Below are 21,125 nucleotides of genomic sequence, written 5' to 3'. Positions count from 1 at the left end.
GCTCAGAGCAGGGTCAGCCAGCGCACGTTGTTCACCTCACCTCGTATCAGCCTGTGTCACTGTCCGCTTCCCTGCTGGACACCCACACTTCTTCTGCCCAGTTCTCTCCTCCTCATCCCCAGTCCTGGTGATCCTGGAACTCACAGAAGGTATGGTTCTCTAATACAATTTCAATACTATGTTTTGTGATTTTTTCAATGGTAACCATCAGCACCTCAAGACCCATGTTAAACTCACTAAAATATTCATACGTTGCTATTTTAGATGCTCCTGCTGTGCACCAGCTGTTTCCCCTTCTCCAGTTTCGACTATTTACAGCCGTGTAAATCATGAAAATCCACTTATGCCTGCTTTTCCTATTAGGACATAAATCATCTGTCGTTACTTACTATAGCAAAATTTCCATACTCCTCACATTCTGGAGAAGACTATGCTCCTCATTTCTTCCACAAATTCCTTTTTACATTAATTCTAATCACTTGGCGTACTTCTCCAAGATGGAATGAAAACTTTCCGTTTCTATGCAGTTTAAACCCTGTTCCATTTGCCAGAATTCTTTAAGAACTGCAGAAATATATTAAAACTGCACAAAATAGGTTTTTATTGTAGCATTTTGGTATAAGTTAAAACTAATACAGACTAACTCCCACTGCTGTACCCAGATTACCTTTCCTCACCACTAGGAAAGCCCAACAGCATCAGACACCCCTGTTACTCCATGGTTTGTCATTATTAACAGCCTTCCCCTCCTTGCAACCAGGAATTCTGAATCAACCACTGCAGCCCCAGGTAACTCCAGTCTCACTGCATCACCAAAGGGCAGTATGCTGCAGTTACTTCCCTGCAGCCTGTGGAGAGGACACTGGAGCAGATCTCCACATCGCAGCCCATGGAGGACCCCGCAATGGAGCAGGTGGACATGTCCTGAAGGAATTGTGGCCCACGAAGGACCCCCGCACACTCGAGCGGGTCTATCCCAAAAGATTGCATCCCATGAGACAACCCCAAGCAGGAGCAGGGGATGAGAGTGAGGAAGGAGCAACAAAAAGTAATTTTTTTCCAATTATAACCCCTCATTCCCCATCCACCCTGAGCTGCTGGGGTGGGCAGCAGGAGAGTGAGGAATGGAGTAAAGAGAAACCTGAGAAAAAAGGAGAGGGGAGAAGGTGGATTTTTGTTTTGTTTTTCTCACCATCCTAATTATTTTAATTGGCAATGTTTTTGTTGTTGTTGTTTCTCTGAGAGGTTTGCCTGCAATGGTAATAAGTAAGCAAGCTGTCTTCATCTCAATCCACAAGCTTTTTCACCTTGCTTTCTCACCCCATCCTGGTGAAGAAGGCGGGTGAGAGAACAGCAGAGTGGGCATCTGGCAGCCACCAAGGTCAATCCACCACAGTCTCCAGTGTGAATTTCCCATTATTTCAACCTGTGTCCTCTGCCTCTTATTACTACTTATCATTGAGAAGCGTTCAGTCCCACCAGAAGGCTTCATCTTCTCTGTATCCTCTGCTCAGACAGCTGGGAACAGCAGCACCATCACTCCTTAGCATTCTCTTCTCCAGTAGGGACAGATTTCTCCCAGGTTCTCCTTGTCTGTAAAATTGCCATGAGCTCCAGGCCCCTGCCCAGCTTGGGTAGCCTCCACTTGCTCCATTTTGTCAATGCTTTCCTTATACTGCAGAGTCCAAATGTCCCTCACACAATGGGGAAGGACGGCTACCCCTGGACCTGTAGATTACTTACTAAATACAACAATACAGAGGTCGGCCTTTGCTATGTTGCTACATTTGCAATTTGCTTTCCACAAGGAGCCCCAGCTCCTTTTCTGCAGGGCTGCTTGCAGGTCAGCCAGCCCCCTGGCCTGTACTGGGGCATACAGGTTTCTTCTCTCCAGGAGAGGGACTTGTTCTTCCCTTTGTTGAAGTTCACGAGGTGAACACCAGCCCATTGCCCCCACGTGTCCAGGTGCATCTGAGCATCAGACCTGTCCTTTCAGCACACTAACTGCTTTCCTCCTACCCAAGCACAGGGTGATTATTCTATCATCCAGCTGCCTCTTGCTTCCTGCCTCAAGGACTTCCTTTGAGAAGACTCCACTGCTGCTTCAGCAGGCACTACAGCTACCTTGAACAGGTCAAAGCGTACAGGAAAGCTGTTTCTGCACTGCTTACTGGAACTGTAAGCCTTTACCTTGCACTTGTTTGTAGAAGTGTTTTGAAAACAATCAAAAAGAACTAAAAGGAAAAACACAGAGAACTGTTTAGCCTGAGCTCTTCTGTGATCACCAAAACAGCATTAAACGCTTTTTTGGGGGGAGGGAAATGGATCTTTGCCCTAAGCAGTTCATTATACAGTTATAGTGAGCTCAGACCTAAGACAAATACGTACACAATAATTATAAGAGCCAATATTCAAACATCGATCTATACCAGGGAGGAGCTGACTGAAAAGGGGGAAAACCCTAAACTTGCTCACACACTTCAAAAACCTGGTCAAGGCAGTAAATTGCTGTAAAATGCTGTAAAAGAAGGGAGAGAGCATGAGGAGTACAACCACAACTGACCACTTGATGTTAGTCTTTTCCCTTTTAGCTGTAAAAATTACCATATGTAAAAATAAAAGCAAAATATGATTAAGAGATTTTTTTTTATAGACTTCAGAATCCCAGTTCGTTAGCAGTAGCTAGATGCAACTCCTGCATTCAAAAGCTACCCTTTCCTTTTGGTAATCAGAGATTCACTGTTGACTTAAGAGATAAATTCCCCAAAACTGCTTCTAATTCATGATTAGATTCTACAGCTGAAAGCTCTGCACTGCATAGCCTCACAGCACTTTATTTTAAGGACCAAAGTAGAAAAAAAATCCAGCAGTAATAGTATCAATCTTAATTCAAGTCAGTTTTAAAGGATACTGAAGGTTTTGTTTTTTTTTACACATATTTAGCAGATGGAATATATAGCGTATTTGCAATGGGTGTGATAATTGCAAGGGAAATAAACAACCCCTCTCTATATACATTCAATGGAAGCTGTCATTTGCTTTGTAAGGATAGGAAAGCATGACACACACAAAAAAAACACACCACCACACTAAGAAGCAAAGGAGGAATGTAATAATTCAAAGTGGTCCCAGGCTGCAACCGAATGAAAAGACCAAAGAATTATCAAAAAGATTCCATATCAGCCCACCTTGTTAGCAGCCCACCTTACAGCCATCTTCCTAATAATTATCTCACGTCTTTACCTTAAGGTCATGAAGATATCAACGTAAAAACATCCCCATGTAGGTCTGGTGGCCGGAGTATTTCTGCACAAAGCAGGAGGAATACCTGCAACTCTTAAAGTTATTTGTGTTGAAGTCAATAGCAATCCTGTACCACTGCACGCAGGATGCTGCGCTGGTTCTAGAACTTAAAATATTGCTTCAGTTTAGACACAGACATCTGTAGTTAGATGTTGCACAAGAAAGGGAGACATTTGCACAGGTCTGTTTATTTTTTTTCCTGTGTTTACAGTGCTTCGATTGTAATTGTACAACATTCAAAAAGCACAATTTCTTACCAATCTTACATACTTTACATCACAGTTCAACAATGTTAACACAAGTGTATTTACTAAATCAAACAATGGCCATAAACATTTACACTAGTCTTCTGTAAACAATTTTTTAATAAACAATGGGAAATGGAATTAATACAGATCACCATATGAAAGAGGAATGACCTTTTCCTTAAATAAATCACTCTGTTTATAAATACTTCAGTTCTCTCAATATACATTTACAGACATAATTGTTCAAAGCAGATTGCCTACACTTTCCTTTAAAAAGAAAATGTCTGGAGATGGACCACTGTGGGTAAAATTCACCTAACATATGAAGCAAGCATGTGATTAGTAGAGTGTTAAAGGTATTACTGTACTTCACCCTCACTTCCGTTTGTTTACACCAATACAGAGGATTGTCATGTTAGGGAACTTTTACTTGAATTCCAGTAAATTGCAATCAATCTTGTAGTACACGTATGGGTAGTACTCCTGCTGGCTGAGGTTTAAGCCTGGAATATCCATAGTTGCCTGCAAGTGAAGTTTGAAGCCAGTTATATTCTTACAATTCAAATTTCTATTCAGAAGTAGATTAAAGCATTCATATGTTTGAGAAACAAATAGGACGGACAAGACTTCAAGCGTAAACTTCCACGTTCAAGTGACTTTAAGCAACAGACAAGAAGTTAGAACTTGGCCAAATATTAACCTAATTTTCAAAATGAAACAAGTGCTTTTACAGAAACTAAGTAGCTTTGTATCCATAATTCACATCTGTTGCTATAGTAAACCCTGCCACTACATGGAAAGCAGAGGACTGAAATTACGTTTTACTACTGTTAAACCCAGCCAGTTATAGGGTGGTAAGTGATCCAAAAAGTTACATGAAACTTAGCATCCCATTTTCACCATGTCTCACATCCCCTCTCTGCCAATAAGCCCTTGAAATACTTTGGAAAAAACATTACAATAAATATAACATTAAGAAAGATTTAAAATCTTTTTAAATATAGCTAAACTCATTGTGTGGTCTACCTTTACTTATTTAACTATGAAAACCACTGTTTTTCAATACAAAATATGAAAACGAGACACCTCTACAGGTGGAAAGGATGATTCCACCTTCACAACTCAGACTCTGTCAGCAGAGAACAATGATATAAACTACAAAACAGACAGATATGCAACTAGAAAAAAGATCATTTCAGTATTTTAAGGCCACTGCTATCTCAGACAGTGGACAATTACATATTCCTTCTGAGCTCAAAAAATAGTAAATGTGTTCAAGTTCCTTAAGCCTAGTTTCAGATCAAAGCTGCCTTTTTTGAATTCTTTGAGAATGTGAACATGTATCCACCCTATAAGGCATCTTTCCATTGGTAGTAGGGAAGAATGCAGTAAGAAGTGACTTGGGACTTTTACACTAGACAGCTCTTCAAATGCATTAGTTGCAACTTCAAATACCACCTTCCTTTGCAAAACTGTAAGTTAGAGGTGTTATTTTTATAAGGAGACAGTTTGCTATACCGTGAGAGAATTGTGAAAAATACGGAGAGATACAGCTTTTTAGTAACGCCAGTAAATTTTTGTTTAAACGGAATAAACCTAATACTGCATGGGAGTAGCAGTTACAAAAATACTTACATCAATGATGGCTGCTGCACTGCTGTCAAGGTGTTTGTATAAGTCATACAAAACCTCCCTCAGTTTCTTCATTGTTTTCTTATTAGGCTGAAGCAGCATTGCCTGGAAGTTAACCGGCAAACCATACCTGAAAAAGTTAATCAGACAACTACGAAAATGCTAAAATAAACCTTTTATCATTTCAAAGCACAGTTTTATTTTACTTTGAGAAAGAATCCTATTGCTGATGAGCAAAGTCTGCTCATTTTCATAAAATCATTCTGCTTCTACAGTTCATAATAAGATGTAAAGTGGAACTTCTGTCTTCAAGTTTAAAATAACAATACAGATGTCTAAATGCCTTTAAAATCCCTGAATGCTTAGCACAACTCAAAAAGTTATGCCTGAAGTCTGGACTAAGTTCTGAACATTCCCATTAATCTACTTGCAAGGCTTTGCTTATGCCACTAGGTGGAGAATCTAGTCTCTATTCCACCCTCCTTTCTAGATACATGGAAGCATTTGCCAATATTCAAACCAAGTCCAACTGTTTTCTTTACTCAATTTTGCCTTCAAAATATGGCTGTAGTGACTATGAAAAACAGACTATATTGCAAGTTAGTAAGCGTTTTTTCCCTCCTCTTTCTTTATAGGAACTCTTTTCTTTATAGCAACTCTTATCAAAACTAAAAAAAAATCTTTCAGTTTTCTGACTAAGTCCTTTCCACACTGAAAAAACAGGTAATTGCTTTTACAGAACTGCAATTGCTTGTCAACTTATTATCTATGCTTCTGGATAGGCATGAAGAAAACAAAATTAGGCACATCTTGCAGTTAGAATATTGAATAAGAACTGTTGCTTATTAGCACGTTTCAAGATGTCAGATTATATCACTGAAAGCATAAGACTTTTTATTCTGAACTATTCACATTTCTCACTTAAACAGATGATACGCTAAGCTCTTTTTACAAGCAGCTCAGTTAAAGCAAGCTAAAAATCAGCAGAAATGCCTTGCTGCAATCTAGAGTACCTACAACTCCTATCAAGCACTGGGAGAACAACACGCAATTATCTACTTCAATGTTCCACAACTGGAAGCAAGAGCTATGTCATCAACTATTCTTGCATCCCACCCTTCGCCTTTGATTACTCCTTTCTGGGAGGCTGGCACTCACGAACCTCAGCCTACTAAAGCTGAGCTGGACGTGCTTTTTCCTTCCTAAACTTTGTATTTACTATTCAGGTCTGCCTCATTACCTTAGAACAGATTCAACAAAAACTCGCAGTGCTTTCACATGAATCCATGCAATGAAAGCTTCACTGAAATTAACTTTCAGCCACCGAACCAGAGGCCCCTGTGAAAGAGAAAAAAAATTGTACAAAGAAGAATCAGACTATTACAAGTGTTTAAGCAAATACTCATTATTTATATCATAACATAAAGATAACTTAAAGGCAGAGTTCACACTATTGACATAATGGGTCGAGAGTAGCTTTCTACAAAGTAAAGATTCATTTAACAAGAATTCTATTGTCTCTTCAGTACACCATCCCACCTGTCATGGGCTAACTGTATTAGGAACCATTTCAAAAGTATCTGATTATTTCATTCAAATGTTTGTCCATTTTCAAACTTCACATACTATCAGCTGCAATCCCAGCACTTGGTTCAACAGAGTTAAGAGCAACTCAGCTATCCTTGAGCAGACTAGCTGGGCTGCAGGCTGACTATGTGTCATGTCATCCCTGCAATATGTTCTCAGAATCACAAGCTCATGAAATCATTATGCAGCATTAACAAGTCTTAGACATCTTAGGTTTCTATAATGACTAGTTTATACAACTTACAAACTGTTTCTTCTTGTCAGTTGACAGCCTATTCATTTCTTCTTTATCAGCTTTCATCTCTTCTTCATTATACTGGAAGTCACGGACCATAAATCTGCATTTGGAAGTGAATAAAAATCAGAAGTGGCTATCTGGAGATGCTTCAAAGCACGACAGAGGGAACACATACAAAGTAAGCCTTACTTATATTCTCTTGCTTTATGCTTGAAGTCATCCACTGCCTTCCTGAATAAGGTGACATTGCAAAGGTAACTATCTTGATCCTCAAAAAGTACACTACAGAGAAAGAAGTCAGAATTATTAAAGTTCAAGTCACTACACATCTGAAATACAATAGGTTAAGTTGTACTTTATTGCTACTTAGGCAGGGACATAAATGATGTAGACAGTCACATGGGATTAGTTCACAAATTAAACACTCTCTACAGAAAGTAACTGAAGCTTTAGCAACCACTCAATTACTCCCTCAGTAAAGAGTGGCACTTTGCATCTCATAATCAGACACTTCACCACTCAGAAGCGCTTTGTATGTGCCTATGTATTTGGTCAAGTTGAAATTATTTTACTGGAAAGGGAACTGAAGTCAGTTTAGTACAGAAAAATTTAGACTACAGAGTTACTGGAAATGCGTGTTCTAAAGAAAAAGAAAATGGATTTAAAATATAGAAGTACACAAACTAAGACAACAGAAGTTGATTAGAAAGTGTTACTTATACTTGAAAGAAGATGCCAAGATTTACTATTTAATATTTCAATATAATGCTTATTCTGAGAGTGCACCTTGAGGAAAGACTTGAGATTTAGATTGTTCCTCAATGCCATATTTTTTCTCCAATGCAAGTGTTATACAACAGTTTAACAAGTCACCTCTTCTTTACCCATCCCTATGTGATAGTTTCCCCAGTAATTAAATGAGAATCATTAGCAGATCTAGGCTGAAGCTGATCCAACTAAAACGTGACGTAAGGCAGAGCAAGTTCAGATTTTGTAAGAGGCATAGAGTTAGTAGTATCAGATCTATCCTATCAAAACCCGACTGTCAATTTAAATTAACACCACATCAATGCTTTATGCTACATGTTGACTTTATTTTTGATGTGGTAACAAACTTGCTAAAGTGGCTTAACCCTGTTAATCAAATCCTGGCATTCATCTTCCCCATCATAAACATCAGCACCAGTTTGGTACCAAGGGCCTTTGTTAGCACGCAACAACATAATCAAGCTTGACTGACTCAGATAAAACTATAAAGCTAGACATTTTGACAAGCTTTAGACTAATCTTTAGAATTTAAAGTCAATACAGATAAAGATCAAAAAAATGTAACACAAGCAAATGTGAGATCTAACATCCGACAACTTACTTGCTGGAACGCGGTACAACCATCTCTGCTAGTGTTTCATATTGCTTAACCCAGTCGTTATAGTTTAACCTAGAGAGCACACAGGTTGTGATTACTTTTAGCATTGTAGACAAAGATCTTAGATTAGTATGCCAAGTTTCTTTAAAAAGTTAAAAACATTTAATTATCACATCTTCCAACCCAGATGTAGGTTGTCAGAAATAAACGAGTCATCAGGGACAATTCTCCTCATACCATCTTTTAGGATTATTACTAAATAAGCTACATTAGCCTAAGTGAGAAATATCTTCAGTCTTCATAGAAGTTTACAGGTATACAATTACTGAAGTCAAGGAATGATGAAGTGAATTCAATATAGTTCTCAGGGGACCAAATGGACTTAACCGTCAAGGCTTATCAGAAATTCCTCACGCAGCCTGCTCTTCTGAGTTACTAAAGGGAATACTTCTTCCACAACTACAAACAGGTTCCCCAAAGTCCTGCACTTGCCTAAAAGACCACTGAGAATTCAGGAAGCCCTGCCTTTCTGTAGCTGGTGGAGAAGCGATTCTATCCCTAAAACACCAAAAATAACGGCTGAGGTATGCTAACCACCAGTTTTCTGCTAAAACTACTGCACCTGTTCTGCCTTCAGAGTTTTACATGTGACAGACTACTACTGCATGCAATAAACAGCCCACATGCTATCTTCACAAGTTAGAAACTCCTTGTGCCCATCTCCAGGGAGACAGGCTAGCACTACAAAGCAGAACAAGCTGTCCAAAGCTTTGCCATTTTCTTTTATTTTACAAGAGTTTTGAAGACACATGTATCACAACTTTCCTTGGCCAGGAGAAAAGGGTGGGTTTTTTATTGTTTTATTTCAGATCTGTTGTCATTTCAGTGAGGAACATGCTGTTCCTCAAGTTCATTTTAAAGTTTCATGTTAAAGGTTTAACATGACATAAGCACTATTGCATTGGTAGAGACAGACAAATACAAAAGCAGTGTTCTCACAACCTGAAAAATGGGGAGCAAAGTAAAGGGTTCACTTGGTTAACTAAATAGTGAAAGCCAACACATAGCTAACCTGGGTAATTCTATCACTAAGCCTTCTAATGGAAAACAACTCATGTTTTCACTGAGTACTTATTTTCATAAGGATACTTTCTGCAGCACTAATCACCATGGCTAACGCTAAATGAGAGACATAATTCTATATTCCCAGATTCTCAAAAGAAATTCACGAGCAGTCAGCATTGCTTATGGTGAGCTCTTACAAACAATGGAACATAGGTACACAGGCTCAATTGCAGTAGGTATCCAAATGGTTTTGTTAGTAGATACAGGAAAACTCAAAGCAATTTCAGGCACCCTTTCTCACAGTATTATAGGATTGTGGGGTCTACTGCTTGATTTAAATTTATTATTTTATCCCGCTCTTCAGACAAGCAATGAACTTACTTTGGTACAATCACTAATAATGTGACCAAGTATTCTGAATCAAGTACAAAGTCCTCTTTCTTTACAATATCAGCAAGACTTCTGGTTAGCAAGCTTCCTCTGTAGAGAAACAAAGACAATCTGAGCAAACCCGTTTAAGAATTGAGCTGGTATAGACAACACTTTCTATTGCTTGAAACTGTAACATATTTAAGCATTCAGTATGGCAGAGCAAACAAAATGTCCTTACAAGAATATTATATATACACAAAAGTTTCTATCAGTAGCTCACTACTTTTTATCAGTAGCTCAGTCAGTACTGTGTCATTTCCATATTCCAAAAACCTCATGGCCCTAAGAAGCCAAGTTCTCTTTTAAAAAGTGATCTAAGAACACAAGAACCATTAAATTCTCTGTGAAGGCCAGTATATGGAACCTCAGTTACAACCAAGCTACTGCAGACCTACATACAGAACCCCAATGAAAATTTACAGCAGCAGCACATTGCCTTATTCACAAAAGAATAAGAACCTACACCGATTTAATGGGGTTTAGCTGACAGATTACCATGGCTTAACAAGGAACTTATGGCTCCTCACAAAACTGCAATCATTAGTCTGACCCACAGACCTGAATGAACCACCAGGCTTTTACCATTAAAAATAACGACAGTGCTGAGTCAAATTAATCAACCATTTTTGGACAGAACTACTGTATCTCAAATAGTCATCATGTGTACATGACAAGGCAGCATGTGGTCCTTCTTTAATTTATTGTCACTTGCATGTATGCAACAGCTGCCTCTCTGCTGGTTGCTTTTGAGGGAAGAATCCCAATTAATATAGATATGCTTACAGCACAAATTGGAATGACGGGAAAAACTTCCTTGTTTAGCCAGACATGTAAGCAGCACTGTTACACACCACTTTAACAGCAAGATTCTCTCAAGGGCTTCAGCAATTTATACAATTTGTACATGCTTTTGTGCATTTCACTATCACTTGCCAATCACAAATGAGTGATTACCAGGAAGTCAGCTAGTAATAAGCATCCTTCTATCACATATGCTACTCAAGGTTGATAAATGCCTCAAAAACACATTAAGCTTAGAGCCAGCACCTCTTCACACATTACTAAGGTCTCATGGTTAGAAAATTTTCCTGCATTGCATTAGCAAAAAAAAAATAATAAAGGTGACTTACGCATTCTTTCTTTCCAAGTTCTGAAGATTCCCTTTTAGATTATTGTATGCTGAGGCTCTTGCTTTAAGATCATTGTCAATCTGGTTTACTCCCTTGAAGATCAAAAAAGTGTCTAAAGAACTGAGTTTTTAAATGATTTCTTAATTTCAAAGCCTAGATCTCTTATCTGCTAAGAAGAACTCAATGAAAAATACACAAGCTAAAATGCTTATTTCTCTGAGGCTTAACAAGCTTCACTCAAGACTCAGAAAATTTCAGGTTAGAATTCCTATAACAGAAAATGAACCTATAATAAGAATTACACATCCTCTTCTGGATTAGTGGTGTCAACTGGACATGCTACTGCACCCAGCTGATCAACTCCACTAGCTTGAGGTTACCACCCTCCAGCTCAGCTGACAGAAAAAATTATTTAAGTTTACCTTCACTCTGTGATACAAGTCTACTGGTTAACACTGGGTAACCTGTCCTTCAGCTGGTTTTCACACTTTTCTCTCAGAGTTTCAGTGACAAAAATGACGGTATAGTCTTATGAGCAGCAAATCAAGAATTAAGTAATGCAAACCAATAACGCTTTGCATCATCTACTACTTAAGATGAGACTCTGCTGCACTTTGTTTATTGCATGTTTTTTTCTTGCACTTCTCCTTGAGATGAACAGCCTTGCTCACTCTGAAAGATAAGAGTATCAACTAAATGTATCACCTATCTGATTCCAAATGGCTGTTACTATTTACAGTTCTAAGTATTACCACCTTTTTTTTTCCTGGCGTTATTTCCGATTTTTTACACTTTCAGAGAAAAATACAATAAAAACTATCACCATTTCCCTTCATCAAGTCATCTGCTGCTGCTTTATATTGGCAATGGTTTACAGATACAAAGGAAAATCTGTTTTACAGGTATTTTCTACTATCATTAGCAGTTTATATACTCAATGTCTGGAGTTGCACACGGCCAGCTTCAGATAGACTCAAACAATATTTCAGACAAATTTACTTCAGACAATAAATGCAAATGTTAGTAGCATTCTCCATTTAACGACTCTGGTACCCTTTGATCATCTTTGAAACTCTTATATTAAAATTGTAACTATTTCACTGTTTCGACTGCCTTATATTTGGCTTGCCATTCCTCCTCACGTAAGCCACCCTTCTCAAACACATCCTCCAGGATTAGTTGGAATAATTACCAAAATAGTTAATTCCCAGTTAGGCTGTTCGGCAGCAAGTTGAAAAACGCAAACCAAAATAAGTAATAAATACTTCTCAATCATCCACTCATACTTCTATCAGCCTATACAATGGAATATTTTTAAAATATCAATGTACTTAGCGAACAGTTGGGTAGCTGTAAGAACTTGGTGCAGCATTGCTCTGGCATTATACCGCTGCCTACTCTCCTCCACCACAGTAAGTAGGTACAAGTACAGAAGAATTGCCAGGGGCACGTATCTGAGCATGTAGTTAAGAAACTCCTTTTAATTGTGCTCAGGCTGTTGACAAAACATTCTGCTGGCATACACCACTTCAGGATACTACAAACAGCATTTCAGCTTGGGTATCTAGATTTTATTTTTACAAAATAAACCTTTCTTAACAGCTATGCCACTTTGTTATGTAGCGACCTTGTTTATGGTAACACACAAGTTCACTTGTCTGCACCAGGAAGAAGTTGTTAAAAGCATGAATATCCTGGCAGGAAAAAAAAGCTTTGAGTATTACACAATGTGCATAAAATAACTCAAGCAAAAATATTTTATAAAACAAATGACCTTACCTTTCCAATAATTTCTGAAATATTCTTCAAGGATTGCTTGATTGGATATTTGGCCATATCCCACTGGAACCTTGTGATATAGGTGACCAAGTCAACTAAAATTTTGAAGAGGGACTTTGTTAAGATAAACAATAAGATGACTGATGTATTTGATTTAGAAATATTGCAAAAGAAGAGTACTGTAACAGACTGTTGTAGACCTTCACACCTATGTAACCCATTGCTCAAGAAATCTGAAAATAAACTAGAAAAATCTTAAGTTTTCTGTGACTTCTGCCTTCAGATATTGGTATCTCTCCATCTCTGTAGACCCTAAAATGGTATTTACTAGTAACTATGATGGCTGGAGAAGCACAGACAAAAATCAACCATTATTCTGCTTTGCATGAAAAATGGCTGAGAGAAGGCAGGGTTATGACTGTTACATGGCTCACCTGAAGCAGCAGCTTTGTAAAACTGTAGGAGAGACTATCCTGAGTCCCTCTCAGAGTAATTGCGTTAAATAAGACTGCTGCACTTGTTTTCATGTTAAACCATTCATACTAACCTCTCTCCAGCACAGCTTACGAAAAATCGTATGTATTCAGACGACAGGCCAGTACAAAGAATGTTTTCAATGACCCGTAACAGCCATTTTTATGTTCCACCAAAAACTTTTGACAATAGCCTTAAAGGATCAAAAGGCTTCTACAAGTGAATATTTAATATGCAGATCTGTAATTTCTTGCTATTTTGGATCCTATCATTCCTTTCAGGGTAAATGACCCATGGGAAAACATTTCCATACCTAAACTAGGCTTTCAGAAAAATCAAACAGAAGCAGCATGAAATGTGTGTCTGGATCACCGCCTTCCCTCCTACCGCTCTTAGGATCTACGTATTACGGTTAACGCTTTACCTCCATTAGCCAGAAGATTTTCCTGAACTTTATCTTTACTATCTTCCAGAACATCAGCCATATACTGGGCCACCTTCTTCACAACGCTGAAAAATGAAAGATAAAACTAATAAAAAAAGAAAAAATTGCTATTTTGAGAAACACTATTCCTAAAACTCATCTGAAATTGTCTGGAAATTAAGAGATTGGATCAGGTACAAAGCACCGAATGCTTTACACGTAAGGTTTTCTCGAGCATTGCTACTCATCAGTTCTCAACAGGATGAAACTACTTCCCTTGCCTCCAGGGAATAAAGGTTGACACTTCCAAGTGTAATCCCACTATACTCCAAGTTTTTTCCCCCTCTTTTCTTTTTTCAAGTCTGTGATCATTTCAAAATCCTAACCCTCATTCTCAAAATATGTGGTGAGGTAGAAGTCATCAATAATAAGAATTAAACACAAGGAAACTGTGACAATAATAAATAAATAAATAAATAAAAAAGCAAAGAGCTATAGGGAAATCCCAGCCCAAAGCCCTCATGGGATCTGAGGCACAAGACCTGCCTTCTCCACTAGAAAAGCTAATGTTTAATATTACTCACATGTGCCATGCCAAACGTTTTCCTGTTCTCTTTAAAAAGAACTACTTAATATTTCTCTCCTTGAAACAGAAGATAACTCCACAAGTTCTGGCTATGTAAAGTTTAGTTATTTTAGCTCAGAAATCACTTTCAAAGGACCATTAATTTATTCAAAATAAACAGCCTTTGCGTTTAAATTTTAATGCTGTGTTATCATCTCAGGGGGTTAAGATATGTGTTACCTTCCTGAAGCCTGTAAACAGTACTCTAACTCACTAAAATGCATTTTACTCCATTTCACCATCACTTCCTGCAGCTGCCATGCTCAATTCTGACCAGCTCTTCAGGATCAGGCACCACACAGCACTACTACAGGGAGAACCTGCCTTCATCAAAGCATAACGTCCCACTACTCCACAAGAAGTGCCCCCCCCCAAGCACAGATACTAGGAAAAACAACAGCTTAGCCTACTGAAATCACCTTGATGACTACATACAAAGGATCACTATGAAACCAAAAAAGGTTGAAAACAGCCCATGAATCATTACGGATTGGCAAACCATCACATCACTGTTCAAATATTTTATGTGCTAGTAAAAATAAACTGTTACCCCTCCACAAATGCATCCAGTTTAGCCAGCTCATCTGACAGACCAACCAAAACATCCAGTGTCCCAACCTAGGAAGAAAAATCACAATGCATTAGCAATTGTATACAAACCTAGAAAAAGAAAACACCCCTAAACAGTTTAACTAAATACACAGAAGCCAGACTATTCCCCATGGTATATAAATTTACGGTATACTCAGCATCTGTCCCCTTTAGGAATAGTTTTAGTTCACAGAAAATAAAAGAGTAGAAACAAAAACACTCGTTAATAACCCTAGTGAGCCACATGAGTTTTCAGCGATAACTTCTCTAAATATTGTAGGTACCCTATAGGTCAAAGGTCATCCTAACTCACATCCACAAAGCTCCTGGGAAGAGACTGACATTGATTGTCTTAGTAGACATAAAAAGAGGGACTGCATCTCCCAAAATAACTCGGGATGGTCTAAAGATGAATGATAAGTTATGGCAGATGGAAGATGCTCTAACAAGACAGCGTGTGCTCTGGGTCTGTTCCCTAGTGGAGGCAGAATGAGGCAGCATGCCACCTGAACTTGAACCATTCTGTAGACAGATAGGGGTGGCATCTTTTCCCCCCTTCATTTTTATCATCTTTCACTTACAAAGCATTAAACTGAGCTCACAATTCTTCTTGTTCCTGACACATGCTGGTGTCGGACCTTTTCTTGATGAATACGCTGTCTCCTACCTCTTCCATAGCCTGATACTTGTAGTTAGTCAAGAGAAACTGCTTTCAGATTTTGTTTCTCTTCCCTTCTCATAGTAACAGTTCAAATGGTTTCCTTCCTATTTTCTATAACACACACTGGCTGGTCACACTGAAATGCTCTCAGCTGAAGACAATTGCTACTTCTGGACACAGAAAAAGCAGTAGCTGTTTGGTCATCTCCCCTGTTTTAAATCAAGCCATTTCATTGCATCTCAGCCAGAAAAGCAGCAGCAGACACATCAGAAGTGTGAAAAACAAAACAAACAAAAACATGTCATCTGAATACTCAGATCACAAATCTCCATTTGCACCTTAATTTCCAAAGCTAATTTTCTTCTCCAGCTAACTGCTAGCAGTAGGAGACCCCAACTGCTTTCTGTGGAAAAAGCCTGCTTTATTAGCTGAAAGAACACAATTTGATAAACCTTTAAAACTGTACAGTGTGATAAATTTTTATCTTATAATTCCAGAGAAAAGATAATTGATTGTCTAAATTAACGTTTAGATCCATACATGCTCATCAAAATACATCAGCTACTTTCTCTAAAAAGTCTGCAAGTATTCATCACCTACAGTTTTAGTCTAACAAAACAAACACACTTCTTAGGACATGACAGGGGGCTTACGTACCTTCAGGTCTGGAATATTGAACTTTGAATTAGTAGAAAGATTGTTATTTTTTGTGGTTGCTGCGTGTAGTTTCTCCCATGTCTGTTGACAAGTTTTTTCCCCAGGAGCAGATATCAGCCAAAACTCAGTCATTTTTGTCTGTGATCGTGACGCTTTCTGCTTCTGAAGACGGGCAAGATGCTAGTAGGAGAAGGGAAGTGGGATGGAAGAAAGAATATCTGCCATTAGTTTAGGATTTAAAGCTTTGCCTGAAGAAAAATCATCCCGTTCCATGCAACTGAAGTGCAGTCCTAGCCACTAGGAGAGATTCTACCAGGACTATCACATGGTTCCAAATTCACTTTTTCCTATCTTACAAATCACATTTGCACAGTTGCAGAGTATTTTTAAACTGCCCATCCTGCAAGTTAAAGGCTGAGTTTGCAACATTAACATCTGCAACTCCACAAAAGATTATAAGCAATCTAACTGAAAATAAATCCAGTAACACAAGACCCAAATCACGTTTTCAAAGCTCTGTATAACCTCCAAGATCTGTGTAACAGGCAGCTTTCTCTGTACATGCAAGAGAAACAAATTTCAGCTCTGACACTAGAGCCTTTCCAATTGCTTTTCAGATTAGAACTGCATTTCAAAGTCAATTAATACATCTTTTAAATATATTTTAGGCAAACTTTGCTTAAGTGAATAAACTAAGAGGACTCTCCCAGCAGCTAAGCACTTCAGCATGAAGAGGGGCTCTATTCTAGTCTTGGTACCTCTGTTGTCATTGCAGACTTTCAATAAAATTCCATTAATGCTAGCATTACTCAAGAGAGAACCAGTACTAAACACAATTTATGTTACCGGGCTTGTTTAGGGAAATGCTAACTGTGTTACGGGCCTCCACTGGAGGTCTACTATCAACATTTTGGAGTGAAACGAAAATTTAATTTCCTCTTACTCTGAGGACTTAGGTGCATTATCCTCCTTAACACACGGCAAACTCAGTGAATCTGTAGCATGTTACGTTTTCCTATGCTTTGTTGAACCCTGCCCCTATAAAAGACCCAGCCAAGTTTACTGTAAACTTCACCCACGCAGCTCACACACACACTCAAGTGGCTAAGCTTTAGATTGGCTTTTGCTTGGACACAATTACGCTAAGACTAGAAGAGGCTTTGGAATGGATGTTGGCTAAATAAAAGGCAGAAGTTCAGGTGGCAGCAGCGAGTATCCCTGCACGAGGCAGAAGAACCGCAGCACAGAAGTCCAAGGCTCCTGTTCAGTAAAACAGATGGAACATTGCATTCTCGTGTTTTCCACTAAAACACAAATAGACCTTCCAGAAAAATGTATAAAGTTTCCAGAGGTTATACCAGATAAGCAGTCACATGCTCACCATGAGTCTCATTCTCTGCATTACAAATTGGATTAAAAAAAATATCTAAACATTTCTCCACAGAGAAAAAAAAAAATCTTTAATGGATCCATTGTAAAGAATAGTTGGAAAACGTTAGTTACTTAAAGTAATCTTTTAAAGTCAGTTTTCAAGGACTCTGTGCAGACTAAATATTGACAGGTCTACCATAAACAAAGCTGGTTGCAAACACCTGAGAGACTAACAGCAAAAATTTAGTCATGCTAAAAAAAAAGTGAATTAGAGCATGTCATGATTCCTTAATACCAGAGGGAAAAACGAACAAACAAATAAAACTAGTTCAACTCAATAACCAAGACCTTTTTCTACTGCTCAAAGCGAACAAGCAAAGGTAGAACAGCTGTCACTGCCTGGAATCACAAAGCTACAGAACACCTTTTCCCCGTTTCCGCCACCATTTTTCTCTGCCTGACTGGTTTCCAAGAAGCTCTGTCCCACTTCAACAACCAGGGGAAGTAAGATCATGCCCATCCCAGACACCCACTCGGTGCAGGATTATTTAAAATGGTCAGTGGGGAGGAATACCGACACTGCCAGACACATGCAAGACCAACCGCCAGGCACTACTCCAGCCAGACACACTGACTAGTTTCAGCATCATGGCTTTTTTACGGTCCCAGAAAGATTTTCAAATACATACATGGGGAAAAAAGCTTCATAGAAAAGTTTTAAACATTTGTTTGGATGCTTGTTCTATGTAAGGAAGATGGAGTTTGCACTCAGAACTGCAGGAAACAAGGAAGAAGAAGTGGAAAAAGGAGAAGTGCAAGAGAACAGTATGAAAAACAGAAACAGACACTAGCCAGCCAATACATACTGGCCCACTGCAAAATGAAAGCCATTACACTTAAAGAGCACTAGAGGAAAAAAAAGCAGGAAATAACAAGGGTTCAGATCATTTAAGAATGCTGACAGTTTTGTTTTTTGTTTTTTAAACAAACTATTATTTTATTCCCTTGAACTAGAAACAATAGTATGTAGTCTTCCCTGAGATCCTGCAGTAAACTTTTTCTCTCTTTAGGTTAAGAAGTATTTGTAAGTTGGCAAACCTTGGCATCTCAGCAGCCTGCAAAACCTAGCAGCAGTCTCGTTTTGGCCTTAACAGAACTACGTGGATAACAAGCAATTACCTGAATAATGCCCATGAATTAGCTGCACCTTCCCCAAGAAGACTCCTCAGTGCTGTGGTTTTGATGGTATTTTAAACTGCACTTGTACAACAACCAGATCACCCCCAAATTCCAGCCCAATCCATATTGGGATCTCACTGTACTAAGCACTGTCTCTATAAGGACGTAGTCCCAACTTAAAAACCCACAGTCTGAAGCATTCTGTGTTGGAAACTAAGTTATGTGGGAAAACAAACAAGAAAAGCACAGAAGTCACAACCCTCTTGTTAAGTTTTTTAAAACAAGCTGGCAGAAACAAATTTTGTTTAGCCTCTGGTTACCTCATATCCCAAGAAAACCCCAAAGGGGCATTCAAAGTTTCAAATCCTCTTCTAATAACCCTGTGATTAACTCTCCTTCCTTTCCCTACTTAGCTAGTTATTGCAACTGAAAACTGAAGCAGAGTATCTAAGGCAGAAGCTGGGAGGATAACCCAAACAAAGAGCTGCCTACCAGCTGTCACCTCACCTTCCTCACTCCCAGTACACACTACCTGCATTATTCCAGTCAATTTTTCCCCAGATGTCCCTGCTTTTATGTTTTTGGATAACAAACTCAGGGAAATACCAAAAGAAGTTAGAAAATATAAGACCTAGAAAAAGCAATAGGAGTGGGCAGATGAGCTTTTGTTTACACCCTGGACCTCTGTGACTGGCACTGTTTTGTAACATACTGCTGAGTGGAATTTGTCATAGGATGGTTTTGCCTAATTACTGCTGGCTATTCTTGCTATTCCAATTATTAGACATACACCCATAGAAGAGCAGAAACATCATATATGAACATCCAAATTCATAAATGGCATGGTCTACAACACACAAACACATCAACTTAAAAAGATTCAACGCCATAGCACAAACACAGTTCATGAGCTAACTTTCATTCCACACTACGCCACAGCGATACTGAACGAGCAGGAACCGCGCTGCTAATTCTGCTGGATCTGGGAAAGCTGTCAAGAAATAAAATGATTTCTGAGATGTTATTATAGGCATATTCTGACCAACTTAAGCATGAAGTGTTGCTATACAATGAGAAATAAAAATAAAAGAAAAAGGGGAAAACCCATTAAGCCAGGAAAGTAAGAAGTAAAGCTTATAGAAAAATCTCTCTGCAGACCAGGTTGAACCAAAGTCTGGAAGTTCCAGGAAGAGGTTCTGGAATTCTAGCTTTATATACAGCATTGATTCTTACAAAACCTCAAGGTCATTACATTATTATTTTCATACCGATCAACTGGAGCATCAGCATCTCAAATACATAAGTAAATACCATCTTATTGAGACCAGTGATGCTTTGACCCCCCTCCACCTTGCTTAGTACGCTCAAGGAATGCGACTTCCCACTTCTAAGGGCTTAATACCACGAATACCTCAGAACACGCTTTCTGTCACTGCATGTTGAAGAACTGAGCGGCGTCCCACTGAATTCCTCTTATTGCTTTCCCACAAACATGTCTGCAACACGACTCTGAAGCACAATAAAGGCTTCCATGAGCCCTTAGACAGCGGTTTATGTAACACTGACACTGCCAGGGTGTTCTGCTAGGCAAATAGAAGCAACTCATCTACACGGTGTTCCTGAAAGACTGCATCCCTTGAAGCTTTTCTGCTGAAGTACCCAGGTTTGAACCCCAGCTACTCCAACACCTGAAATAGGTTTGGTAGATTATTTTGAACAGATTTTACGCTGCTAGCCATAACTGATAGGGCTTAATTTCTGTATCATTAACAAAAGAGGGCAGCAGGAGAAAAAGGGACCTCAGAAGTAAAACCTTGCAGGCAGCACGCCCTGACGTGCCCCACAAAACCTCCAAGCAGTCCTTTCAGCTTGGACACACACACAGAGCGACGCCAAGACGGGATTTGCACTGCGGCTTCCCAGAGCAGCAGGCAGACACCACGGCCTGCCCTTCCCCAGGCAGCTCCCAGCGCCCCGGGCCGCCCCGGCTGCCCCCAGAGGCCATCTTCTCCTCAGTCCTGCCCCCCCCAAAACCCCTCCTGCCGCCGGCCGCTCGGCCTCCACCCACCAAACTCCCCTCCCGGTGAGGCAGCCGGGCCCGAGGCCTACCCCCTCAGCCCTCCCCGGTACCACAGGCCGAGGACGAGCCCCGGGGGCGTCCCAAACCCTCGACACCCCCCTCCCGGACGCTTCCCCTCCCCCCCCTTCCCCGTCGACCCCCTCACCGGCGGCCGCGGCCCCGTCACGGCGCCATCCCGCCCAACCGCCCCGCGTCACGTGACCGCCACCCTCAGCTGACGCCGCTGCAGCGCCCGTCACGAGGAGAGGGCGAGAGGGGCGGGGCGGGGGGCGGGGGGTGAGGC

At 39.6% G+C, this 21,125-nt stretch overlaps 1 protein-coding gene across 1 annotated transcript; it reads right to left on the bottom strand.

The window, feature by feature from the left end:
* Positions 1-3,471: 3,471 nt before the first annotated feature.
* ATP6V1C1 (ATPase H+ transporting V1 subunit C1) lies at positions 3,472-21,069 on the bottom strand. The gene is made up of 13 exons (XM_035318478.1): positions 20,988-21,069; positions 16,213-16,392; positions 14,854-14,921; positions 13,679-13,764; positions 12,781-12,875; positions 11,002-11,093; positions 9,821-9,919; positions 8,378-8,446; positions 7,198-7,290; positions 7,015-7,108; positions 6,424-6,521; positions 5,187-5,313; positions 3,472-4,073 (listed from the first exon to the last, which is right to left on the bottom strand). The coding sequence occupies exons 2-13, from the start codon at positions 16,342-16,344 to the stop codon at positions 3,978-3,980; spliced, it is 1,149 nt and encodes a 382-aa protein (XP_035174369.1). The 5' UTR covers positions 16,345-16,392; positions 20,988-21,069; the 3' UTR covers positions 3,472-3,977.
* Positions 21,070-21,125: the final 56 nt, after the last annotated feature.

The sequence above is a fragment of the Oxyura jamaicensis genome, chromosome 2, assembly GCF_011077185.1.
Source record: "Oxyura jamaicensis isolate SHBP4307 breed ruddy duck chromosome 2, BPBGC_Ojam_1.0, whole genome shotgun sequence".
NCBI lineage: Eukaryota > Metazoa > Chordata > Aves > Anseriformes > Anatidae > Oxyura > Oxyura jamaicensis.
The sequence above is the reverse complement of the archived record's forward strand: the minus strand, read 5'-3'. Positions and strand labels throughout refer to the sequence as shown.

Excerpts from the sequence above, each read along its gene's own strand:
- ATP6V1C1 (XM_035318478.1), bottom strand. The coding sequence starts at position 16,344 with ATGACTGAGTTTTGGCTGATATCTGCTCCTGGGGAAAAAACTTGTCAA. Across the intron at positions 12,876-13,678 it reads AAATCTTCTGGCTAATGGAG|TTGACTTGGTCACCTATATC; the intron begins GTAAAGCGTTAA and ends TCAAAATTTTAG. Across the intron at positions 6,522-7,014 it reads CTGACAAGAAGAAACAGTTT|GGGCCTCTGGTTCGGTGGCT; the intron begins GTAAGTTGTATA and ends TCTCTTTCACAG.